Below are 12,833 nucleotides of genomic sequence, written 5' to 3'. Positions count from 1 at the left end.
ATGAGCCAGATCTAGTCTGTGCCTGTTTTCGTAAATAAAGTTTTAATGAAACACAGTTATGCTCATTTGTTCATATATTGTCTATGACTGCTTTCATGCTACAATAGCAGAGTTGAATAATCATAACAGGGACCATACGGAACACAAAGCCTAAAATATTTACTATCTGGGCCTTTACAGAAAAAATTTGAAGACCCTGTTTTAGAGGATGATTAAGCCTAGTTCCTTCAACTATTCATGTAATAGTTGAATTACACGTAAATTCCTCCGATATCCTATTCACAATCCAGTTTACTTATGTTTCTCAAAGTAAGGCAACCCACACCTGAACAAAAGCAGAGAAGAACACAAGTCCAGGAGGTACACCACCCACATAGTAGAAGTTACATGAAGAGAGAACAGAGAAAACCTAAGGGTGCTAATCAATGAAATAAATCAAGAAAATTCCCAGAACTGAAGAACATGAGTTTCCAGACTGAAAGGGCCCACTGAGTACTCAACACAATGGATTAAAAATAGACACACAACAGGCACATTATCATGAAATTTAAGAACAGAGGGGACAAAGAAAAAAATCCGAAAATCTATGAGGGGTGAGGGGGACAGTCACATCTAAGAGGACCAAAAATCAGAAGTGGTTTGGTTTTCTCAACAAAAACACCATAAGCTTGAATACAATATAACAATGCTTTCAAAATTCTGAAGGGCAATGACTCCCATGCAAACTTTCAACTAAGTGGGAAGGAAGATGGAACATATTTTGAAAGAATGCAAGATCTCAAAATAAATTTATCACCTATGCACCATTTCCCTGGGATGTGTTCCACAAAAAATGAGGAAGTAAACCAAGAAAGGGAAAAATATGGGATTCAGGAAATAGGGAATCCAGCACAGGTGAGAGGCAAAAGATATCCCCCGGAAGATGATGAAGGGAGACTCCAAGATGACAGCTGTGCTAGATTTGTGGAAGGCAACATCCCAGATTGGAGCAGGAGAAATTTCTTCAAGACGATGAAATGTGACAGAACATCTGATGCATCTAACCATATGAGAGAAGATTTAAACAACCAGTAGAGTGTATGAATGGAATTGGTGGTAAATACATACAAATTTAAACCAAACAAACAAAAGTGACAATTATTAATCCATAGCAAATAAAAAAAGTGTGCAAGGAAGGTACGCAAAATATTCTACATGGCTCACCTGTGAATACTGTTTATATAGTCATAATGTAACATGAATTATATAGTCATAATGTAATACTGAATACTTATCTAACAATATTATGTGTAATCATACTGAGAGAATAGGGGTAGAAAAGGTGCATAGGAGAGAGGTAAGGAATGGTGGGAAGAAGCGATAAATCCTTAACTTCCATAGTAGAAAGTGAGCATATTATGCCTAAGCTGAAAAAAATCAAAGTGACAACATATTCACATTATATGGAGATATGAAAGTAAATACCAAAAGAATTGTTTAACAGAGCTGAAAGAAGATGCTGTGAAGCAAGGAAAATGGGAGGAAGGTGGGAGCAAAAAACTGCTGCTACTTTTCATAAAAAACCATATGGACTTATATTACTCTTTTAAATGTTACTAAATGTACAAAGTTTAATAAAAGTGAAAAAAGGCAAGATGAAGAGCCCTCATTATCCCCTCCCTCTCCCTCCCAAATTGATGCCAACCTACCAAGTTGAACAGCAAAATCTAAATTTTGCCCTTATGATTGTGGCCATGATTACTTTTAGATAGACACTGGTGACTAAAGCCTTTTTTGGAAAGGTTTATGGAAAAACTGACCATTCAGAGCTAATGATTTTTAACCTTTTAAAAGTCACAGATCCCTTAGAGAATCTGCTTAAAGTGACATACTTGCTACCAAGAAAAATTTATACACATCGATTTTTCTTTCAATCTCAGAGACTGAAGCTTATCCTTGGACTTCAGTTAATAATTCTCAGTTTCAAAGATGAATCAGTAAGGTGAATTTTCTGTATTTCTTTCCTACTTGCTATTATGTGCTTCTTCCACAGAAAGCATTTAGTTTCTTAGTTGTTCCATTTATTATTTTTTCAATTATCTTAATTTTAAAATTAAACTGTTTTTACATTACAAAAGCAATGCATGCTACTGTAGAAAATACAGATAGGGAGAAAAACTTTTAAGAAATGTATACTCTCTCCTTTTAGATAATACTTTGGTACACAGTGTACCCCTCCAGATTTTTCTGTTTATACACTTAAAAAAAAAACTGGAGGGGCTGGCTGGGTGGCGTAGTGGTTGTGTGCTCCACTTTGGCAGACCAAAGGGTTTTTGGGGTTTGTGGGTTTGGATCCCAGGGAAGGACCTACACATGGCTCGTCAAGCCATGCTGTGACAGCATCGCACATACAAAATAGAGGAAGACTGGCACAGAAGCTAGCTCAGGGCCAATCTTCCTCCCCAAAACAAAACAAAACTCAAAAAACTGGAAGTCATAAGTATATTTGGTAATCTGCTTTTCCCATATAACAACACATATTACATCTCCAGATCTGATTTCTCTACTGGCCTCCGGACTTGTTCATTCACTCAACTGCCTACTTGATCTCCTTAACTCAAACTTGGCATGGTCTAAATGGAACTCTTAATTTTCTCCACAAGCCTGTTTTCTTCTCAGTCTTCCCCATCTCAGTAAATGGAAATACCACCAAATTATTCAAGCTAAAAACCTCATCCTCCATTCCTCTTTCTGTCATCTGCTGCACCTAATTCATTAGCCAGTTCTGTCAACAAGAACTCCAAAATACATCCCGAATTTATCCATTCCTCCCCATCTCCACTGTCACCGCTGTAGTCTAAGACCTCTGACTACTGCACAAGCCTCCTAACTTGTCTCCCTGTGTGCACATTTGCCCTTACAATTTCCTGTCGTCATAACTGCAGCGACCATTCCAAAATGTACATCAGATCATGACATGTCTCTCCTTCAATCATAAATAACTTAGCATTGTGCTTTTAAAACAATTTAAGCTCTACCGTGATGTTCAAGCCCTACATGAGCTGTCCCATGGTCATCTCTCTAACCTCCATTTCTACCCTCTCCTCTGTTACTCCACTCAAATCTACTCCCAAACATGCCACGTATTTCTATCTCAGGGCCCTTCTACCTGCTGTTCACTCTTCCTGCAGTGTTTGTACATGGATGGCGTCTTCTTACCACGCAGATTACATCCCAAATGCTATCTCATCCTTTTCTGACTACCCATTCTGAAGGAGCCACCCCTGGCCATTCCCAGTACCTCCTCTCACTATCTCTGTGTTCTATCTTACTGTCTATCCATGCTTACCAGAAACTGGACTTATTTTGTTAATTTGGTTGATTATTGCCCGTTATCCTCTTGCCCTCACACTCTCTTAGGATATAAGTTCTTTGACAGCAGGGATATTATCAGTCTTGTTCACTGCTATATTCTCAGCATTCGGAGCAACTGCTGTTTCACAGATGTCAACCAATAAATATTTATGGAAACATGGATGAGTTCCATATTTTAATATTTTTTGGTGTTATAATACTTTTTTAAAAAATCTTTTTATTTTGGAATAATTTTAGATTTATAGAAAAATTGCAAAGAGTTCCCATTTACCTTTACTCAGTTTCCCTTAACGCTAACACATTTGTTAAAACTAAGAAATTAACATTGGAGTAATACTATTAACCAAACTACAGACTACTCAGATTTCACTCCACTAGTTTGTCAGTTAATGTCGTTTTTGTTCCAGGATCCAATCTAGGGTACCCCCTTGCATTTAGTCATCATGTTTCCTTAGTCTCCTCCAATTTGTGACTATTCCTCAGTCTTTCCTTGTTTTTCACCACTTTGAAACTTTTGAAGAGTACTGTTCCCATATTCTGTAGAATGTCTAGAATGTCCCTCAGTTTGGGTTTGTCTGAATTCTCACAGAGAGGGGTTATGGATTTGAGGGAAGAGTACCATAGAGGGGAAGTTTCTTCTTACCACATGATATGGGAGGCGGGGATAAAAGATTTCAACATAGCTTGTCACTAGTGATATTAACCTTGATTACTTGATTAAGGTGGCATTTGCCAGGTTTCTCCAGTGTAAAGCTACTATTTTCCCCTTTCTATACTCTGTTCTTTGGAATGGAGTCACTAAATCCAGTCTACACTCAAGGAGAGGGAAATTAAGAAACTCCCCCGGAGTGGAAAGTATTGACATATATTATTTCTTTCATTCATTTTTAATTATGGAAAGAGAGGCAGTGACATTTACACTAAGTCTCAAAAGACAGACATCATTCGAGTATTTACCTAACGGAATAATTGCACTTGTTAAATACTCTTACCTACCAGTATCAAGATACCAAAGATCCTTGCAGCAAACTTGGCTATTCAATGCTTTTTTGTAGCCATCTCTTCCACTCCAAAAATACAATCGAGTGCCAATTGCAACAGCACAGTGTCCAGCTCTTGGTCTCGGTCTTGAATTTTTTTTATCTTCCTGAGAATCTGATACTAGGGTGGTCCACTCTGTTGTATCTAAAGATACGCGAAATATCTATAACTAATCTATTGTTCTTAAACAACAAAATAACAAAAATTTTTATTAATAAATTTTATTTCAATAATAAGTCTTAAAAGACTCACCGAGATTTAGGTAAGAAAATGAACTGGTACATCTCCATTCACAATCATGAGGTGAAGTCTCAATATTTTCCCCCTTATGTGGAACCCATCCACCAAAAATGTACATCCTAAACAACAAAAAAGAAAATATAAAGTAGTTGATTTTTTCCCTAAAGCTTTCACTTTTTAGATTTAAATTGCTAAGAATACACTTAAATTTCTTACTTGCTAACCCAAAGCCTCAGGACTATTCATTCACTTATCATTTTCAGAAACAGATAATAGGAATAAGATAATGAATAAAGTGCACTTCTTTCAAGATTTTACAATTTTATGAAGCAACACAGAATCAAAACAATTTCTCGCTGGCAAGTTAAAGTGGGGAGTATTTCAATTACAACAGACGTGAAAATCAATATTATATATAATATACTAAGAGTACCTCAGTCAGAAAGATATTCAAATGATCTATGACATCCAAAATCAAATTGAGAATTGCATACATATAGTAACCAAAGAGGATTAAGTTTCATATAACTTTGGTCACTGATATCACTCCAATAAAAAATTTTAAACTATGTTCCCCAGGGCCCTAGGCGTTCCTGAGACATGCCTAATGGCTACTGAAGGAGAAAGGCTCACCAGGCAGAGTTTATGGCCCAGGTGACCTCATGCCAACCAGAGAAGCCCTACTTTTAATCTATTTTATATATTAGAGTTCCAATGGAAAACCAAATTTTATAAAAGGGTTCTGCTGTTGGAAAAAACATGTATCTTACTAGATTTTGTTTACGGTTATTTTTTAAAAAGAACTAATAAGGTTCTAAATTACAACTAGTTGTTTCCTAAAACATTACTTTTAAGGTAAAGTCCCTACACAAGTCAACAGTTCAATTCTATTTAAACAATACTCCTAATCCTGGCCCAGTGCTGCACAGAAGACAGTAATAGCTAACCTTTATGGAGTGTTCTCTATGTACTAGATGCTATTCTAAGCATCAGGTATGTGTTAGTCCTTTTAATCCTTATGACAACCTGGTGAAGCAGGTTTCACTATTATCCACATTGTATACTTGAGGAAATTGAGGTACACACAGATTAAGATTCCTTGCCCCAGGTCATCCAGGACAAGTACTGAAACTGAGACTTGAATTCAGGCAATCTGATTACAGAGTCTGTATTCTAATCATAACTCCACCCAAAGTACAATCATTGAGCATACACACTGAGAATACACCTGAGCACAAATCAGGCACTACCAAAAATGTGTAAAAAGAAACAGTGAGTTGGGTAGGTCAAACCTGTTGACGGAGGACAAATCAGTTTGACAACACTGCCTTACACTTATGTAATACCTACTCTGTGCAAGGCATTGTAAGGAACATAAAGGACTACAAGAAGCAGCATGATGAGAAAATGGCACATTAACTATTTTAGCTTCCATAGGCATATTACGTTAGCTTCAGTAAGCACAGTCAAATGTTATTAAATCTAGTAATCTATTTCCAAGAAACTAGTTGCATCACTCTTGTATCTTTCTTAAGTTGGTTTAAAAAAAAAAAAAAAGTAAAAACAAAAAACAAACAAAAAATCATACTTGTTTCCTATAACACTGGCTGTGTGAAGGCTTCGTGGAAGTGGCACTGTCCCTTTAGTTTCTGGTTTTGACCATGACATAGTTTCTAAAAGTAAAAATAAGTGTATTAGCAACTTGATCTAATAACAGCCAATTACCTCAACTTGCAGAATCTTACAAAATAAAACAAAAAAGGACTTAACCAAAGCAAAGCAAAAATATTTCAAAATAATTACTTAATTTCATCTTAAAATAAACATTTCCAGCTGATATAATTGCCAATTCACAGAAATCTATTTATACTTGAATGTTAGTATTTGTCAGGAAGAGGTGAATTAAGACCAGATTAGGAATTTTAAGTAAGAGCACACTGTATGGAAGATAGTCAAAAGTGAGAGGCACATCCACCCTCTAATCATTTATTCTTAGGATGCTTTTAAAGAGAGCTACCCAAGGGTTTTTCACTGACCAGCAATAACATTACTACTGCTACATTTCCTGTAGATAGAATAACCATATAAATTTTATCATCCCCAACTGGGACACCTTACAGACTGAAAGGGGTTACTATTGATAACTACACAGAAGACTACGCATAAACCAAGACCATCCCAGACAAGCCAGGACATATGGTGACCCTACTTATAGGGAGCACAGGAGAGTTACTGTCATAAATTAAACATTTATTTGTTCAACCCGATCGATCAGCAACCACTCACGTTACACCTCGGCTGCCCCTGGGGCTGGCTACAAGTGCTATTCATAAATATAAGTGTGTAACTCAGTAAATACTGTAATCAAAAATTTTTTTCAAAGCAACTTTTATATTTGCCTTTTATCAAGCATAACTAATTCCTGAGTTGAGTTAAGCTTACCTAAGTCAAGTTGCCATAGGTCATCCAGGCGAGAACCACACATTCCACCAAAAACATACATTTTAGGACTTCCAGAATCTTTTTTGCAATATATAACAGCTGTGTGGGATTCTCTTGGAGAAGGCACAGTCCCTTTAGTCGCTGGAATGCTCCAACCCACAACACCAGAACCATGCTGTAGTTCTAACTCATAGAAATCATTTAAATATCTAGGATATCATGAAAGAAATGAAAACATTAACATAATATATACCTTTTATTTGCTTTTTTGTTTCTATTTATAAGGATAATCTATGCTTACTGTGAAAAATTCATAGAGTCCAGAAAGGCATTAAGAGAGCAGAAACCCCATCTCATTCATTCAACACATATTTATCAAACACTACTGGGTACCAGGCACTCTTCTGGAGATCAGTAGTGAACAGAGAGATTAAAAAAATTCCTGCCATCATTTAGCCAACACTCTTATCCATGACAACCACCATGATGGTTTCAAAACATAGCCGCAAAATCTCTGACACTCTTCCCATCAGAAGGTACGGTCTATGTCCCCCTCCCTTGATTCTGGGCAGGCTTATGACTGCCTCAACTAATAGAGTGTGATGAAATGATACTATGTGAGTTCCAAGGGTCAGTTACAGAAGGCCAATGCAGTTTCACTACAGAACACTTGCTCTTGGAATCCTGAACTACCAGGTAAGTCCAATTATCACAAAACCACCAACTGGAGAGGCCATATGTAAGCAGGTAGGATGACAGTCCCCGTTGAGTCCATCCTTCAGCCATCCCATTTGAGGCATGAGACATGGGAGTGACTACTCAAGCCTTTCCATCTGAGGGCCTAGCCATCACTGCTGTGTCCTGTCTGAATTCTTGACGCACAGAATCCACCCGCATAATAAAAGTTATTTTGTAGCACTAACTTTTGGGGCAATTTATTACATGGTGCTAAATAACCAGAACAATCACTATTGATAATACTTTATAAATACCCCTTTAGACCTCTCTCTCTATGGATATCCACATATGTATAAACAAAGCATACTACAAATGTTGCTTTGCAACTTTCTTTTTCTCTTTAAATTCTCACTATATAATGTCATAGCAGTGTCCTACATAGCTTTTTTACTCTAGAAACTGGCATTAAATTTCTCATCTGTGACATGGATGTTTTCAATGTTTCAAGCAAAGTGACTTTAATAGGAATCTACTGCCTATCAAATTTTTACTGAAGTATGAGGGCAAAATTAAAACATTTTAGGACATACAAAACTTCAAATTTAGCCATATAATTATTTTGGGAAAAAATGATTCTAGATGTCACCTAGGAAAAATAAGAAGAAATCCAAGAAAGAATGCACTGAATAAGAGAAATGGTAGCACAAAGAAACCAGTAATTTACAATTATATTTAAATTGATGTTGATAATAGTGGTTGTGAGGTCTAAATACTAAGAAAGCCTGACCAAAAAATTAATTTAACATTATTGTCATCTGGAATAAGACTCAAGAATATATGGAACATATGGAAAAAGGAGGTAAGCAAAAGAAGGCTAAAAGTAAAGATAGTAATCTATTACCAAAGATGACAAGACATTTTCAGTTTAACTGTGTGTGATAATTTCCCAACAACTAAGTGACGCACAGAATTAGCATGTATAACTTTCAAATCATTAGAAGGAAAGAAGAATCAAAGAGGGGCCGGCCTGGTGGTGCAGTGGTTAAGTGTGCATGTTCTGCTTCAGCAGCCTGGGGTTCACTGGTTCGGATCCCGGGTGCGGACATGGCACCGTGTGGCAAGCCATGCTGTGGTAGGCATCCCACATATAAAATAGAGGAAGATGGGCACGGATGTGAGCTCAGGGCCAGTCTTCCTCAGCAAAAAGAGGAGGATTGGCAGCAGCTAGCTCAGGGCTCATCTTCCTAAAAAAAAAAAAAAAAAGAATCAAAGAAAAACAATAAATCAAGAAAAAGTTAAGAAAAAAAGGAAAAATAAGTATAGTCTATGGAAAAGCCCTTAGTAAAATGGTTAGAAAAAAACAACACTATAAACAATGTCAAAAGAAAAAAGACAAAAACAAACAACCCGATCAAAAAATGGGCAGAGGACATGAACAGACATTTCTCAAAAGAAGATATGAATATGGCCAATAGACACATGAAAAGATGTTCAGCATCGCTAATCATCAGGGAAATGCAAATCAAAACTACACTAAGATATCACCTTACACCCGTTAGATTGGCAAAAACATCCAAAACCAAGAGCGACAAATGTTGGAGAGGTTGTGGAGAAAAAGGAACCCTCATACACTGTTGGTGGGAATGCAAACTGGTACAGCCACTATGGAAAACAGTATGGAGATTTCTCAAAAAGTTAAAAATAGAAATACCCTATGACCCAGCCATCCCATTACTGGGTATCTATCCTAAGAACCTGAAATCAGCAATCCCAAGAGTCCCTTGCACCCCTATGTTCATCGCAGCATTATTTACAATAGCCAAGACGTGGAACCAACCTACATGCCCAGAAACTGATGATTGGGTAAAGAAGATGTGGTATATATACACAATGGAATACTACTCAGCCATAAAAAAAGACAAAATTGGCCCATTCACAGCAACGTGGATGGACTTTGAGGGTATTATGTTAAGTGAAATAAGCCAGTCAGAGAAAGACGAACTCTATATGACTCCACTCACAGGTGGAAGTTAACATATTGACAAGGAGATCTGATCGGTGGTTACCAGGGAAAAGGGGGGGTGGGGGGAGGGCACAAAGGGGGAAGTGGTGTACCCACAACATGACTAACAATAATGTACAACTGAAATCTCACAAGGTTGTAATCCATCATAACATTAATTAAAAAAAAAAAAAGACAAACAAAAAGATTTGGTACACATCACAGAAAAAGATCAAATTTTCTTAATGTAAAAGAGCTCCTACAAAATCAAGATAATGACTAATCACACAACAGACACAGATAAAAGGATATAAGCTGACAGTTCACAGAACAGGAAATAAAAATTACATAAATGTGTATACACACACAGACACAGATATACAAACACATACACACGCAAATGTTCAACCTCATCACAATTTTTAAAAATCTAGCCAAGGCAGAAAAAAGGAGGTGAAGGGAGCAACCACAAGCAGAGTAGATGGAAGACATAAAATACAAGGGCAGGAAAAACTTCCCTATTATAAGACAAAGTCCCTTGGGGGCAGGAGGTGTGCAGGGGAAACAAAAGAACTCTGAATCCAAATATAAGCTATTAATAGCAAGGATGATATTAAAACTATTTAACAACTGATATGGCATAGACTTAAATAGATCAGAATGGACCCCAGCCAGTATGCTATACCAGTTCATATTGGTTAACTGTTAGCCCTATTTACAAAAGATAAATCTACAACAAAACAACACACACAGGTTGAAAATTAGATATACAAGGAACAAAACACAAATTCACAATCACACTGGGAGATTTTTAACGTCATTCAGAAGTAGAAATGACCTAGACCCACAAAACAAAAAAGCTTTGAATGATAATTTAAAACATTGATTTAATAAAGAAACTTGTACTCAAACAATCAAGAACTCACAATCTTTATGAACACTTCTGGAATAATGACAAAAATCGACTGTGAAACAGACCACAAAGAAATCTCCAAAAAGGAGAAAACTCATAGAACATTTTTTTGACCACAATATAATAAAACTAGACATTAGCAACAACGACAAAACTTTGTATCTGGAAATTTAAAAAAATTATGTCAAATCACTTTGGGATTAAAGAGAAAATAGAAATTAATGACAATAAGAGCACTATATAGCAAAACCTATGGCATATGGCTAAAGCTGTAACCAGAGGAAAATGTGTAGCATTTATTAGGAAACAACACTGAAAATAAATGAACTAATAGGTATTCAAATTATTAGAAGTTAGAAAAAAAGGTTAAAAAAAGCATTTAAACTGTTAGAAGTTTAAAAGAAGTTAGAAAAAAGGACAAAACTTAAAGAAATGGAAGAGTTAAAGAAAATAAATGAAAAAGAAACATAGACCATTAATAAAACTAAAAATTGGTTCTCCAAAAACACCAATAAAATAACAAACCACCAGCAAGTGTGATTAGAAGAAAAGACAACACATACATTTAGAAATGAGAAAAGAGATGTAACTATAGATAGAGATTTTAAAGATACAGAGAATTGCCTTACAATTTTTATCAGTAAATTAAAAAATTTAGATAAAATGAGTAATTTTTCAAGAGAAACATAAATTATCAAAAGGATTCAAGAAAAGGTAGAAAATCTAAATAGATCAATAGCTATAAGAGATATAGAAAAGGCAGTCAAAAATCCCTCCCTAAACTATACCAATCCCAATTATGGAAAATTTCTACTAAATACTCAAGAAATGATATTATTTAAGCACAATAAAAGATGGAGAGCTGCCCATAACCTCAGAACAGAGCTCTGATTATGTTCCCAGGGGTAACATAATCTTGATATTCAAATCAGATTAGAATAGCACCCTACTCCCCAAAAAACAATATAGGCAAAATCATAACGACTATTGATAGTACAAATAAATGTTAGCAAAGTGAATTCAGCAAAGTATGAAAAGAACACTGTAACACAATAAAGTGGGGTTAACTAGGAATAAAAAGGTGGCTCATATTTCAGAAACTAATAATACAACTCACAAAATTAATGGGTTAAAGGGAAGAAATGGTAAGCTCATTTCCACACCTGAAATGAATTAGAACTACCTCAACATACATTTTTGGTGAAAAGGAGAGGAAAAAACTAATTGGCAAACTAGAAATTTAGGAAAACTTCCTTAATCCAATCAAAAGCATATACTATGGTAGAAACCTACAGCAAACATCACCATTAATGATAGAAAAGTAAATATATTAATGAAACAGAATAGAGTCTAGAACAAGAGTTGACAAATTTTTTCTGTAAAGTGTCAGAAAGTAAATATTTTAGGCTTTGCAGGCCATAAAGTCTGTCACAGCTACTCAACTCTGCTGTTTTAATATGAATGCAGCTAGAGACAAGATGTAAATGAATGGGCATGGATGTGTTCCAATAAAACTTTATTAACAAAAACAGACAGCAGGCCAAATTTGGACCACAGAGTGTAGTTTGTAACCCCTGGTCTAGAGAGCCTAGAAAAAAGATCCATTTATATGAGGATTAAGGTGTGACAGATATGGGACTTCAAATCAACAGGAAAAAACATGGCTTAATTAATAAATGGCAGTGGGAGAATTGGAAATCCACTAGGAAGACAAAGTAAAAAGCCTCACACCAGTCACAAAAATACATTCCAAATATATTAATGCTTTAAACATAAAAAAAAAAAGCTGTGAATGTACTAGAAGAAAATATAGAAAAATTATTTTTATAATTTTCAGGATAGGAGTCTTCCTAAGCAAGATACAAAAGCAGAAAACCATAAAAGAAAATACTGTCAAACTTGATAAAACAAAAATGAAAACCCTTTAGTGGCCGGGCCGGTGGCGAAGCGGTTAAGTGTGCACGTTCTGCTTCGACGGCCTGGGGTTTGCTGGTTTGGATCCCGGGTGCTGACATGGCACTGCTTGGCAAGCCATGCTGTGGCAGGTGTCCCACATATAAAGTAGAGGAAGATGGGCATGGATGTGACTCAGGGCCAGTCTTCCTCAGCAGAAAGAGGAGGACTGGCTGCAGATGTTAGCTCAGGGCTAATCGTCCTCAAAAA

The 12,833-nt window shown here is 36.1% G+C and overlaps 1 protein-coding gene across 4 annotated transcripts in view; it reads right to left on the bottom strand.

The window, feature by feature from the left end:
- HCFC2 (host cell factor C2) overlaps window positions 1-12,833 on the bottom strand; it is a 77,237-nt gene that overhangs the window by 55,122 nt on the left and 9,282 nt on the right. For all 4 annotated transcript variants that reach the window (XM_070507169.1, XM_044746053.2, XM_044746058.2 and 1 more), the window contains exons 4-7: window positions 7,078-7,286; window positions 6,224-6,308; window positions 4,648-4,754; window positions 4,351-4,539 (exon numbers count right to left, since the gene is read on the bottom strand). In XM_070507169.1, the coding sequence (XP_070363270.1) occupies window positions 4,351-4,539; window positions 4,648-4,754; window positions 6,224-6,308; window positions 7,078-7,286 (590 nt within the window). The remainder of the gene's footprint in view (window positions 1-4,350; window positions 4,540-4,647; window positions 4,755-6,223; window positions 6,309-7,077; window positions 7,287-12,833) is intronic.

Source organism: Equus asinus, chromosome 4 (genome assembly GCF_041296235.1).
Source record: "Equus asinus isolate D_3611 breed Donkey chromosome 4, EquAss-T2T_v2, whole genome shotgun sequence".
In the NCBI taxonomy this organism is placed as follows: Eukaryota; Metazoa; Chordata; class Mammalia; order Perissodactyla; family Equidae; genus Equus; species Equus asinus.
Note: the sequence above shows the minus strand (reverse complement) of the source record. Positions and strands in the feature narration are given on the sequence as shown.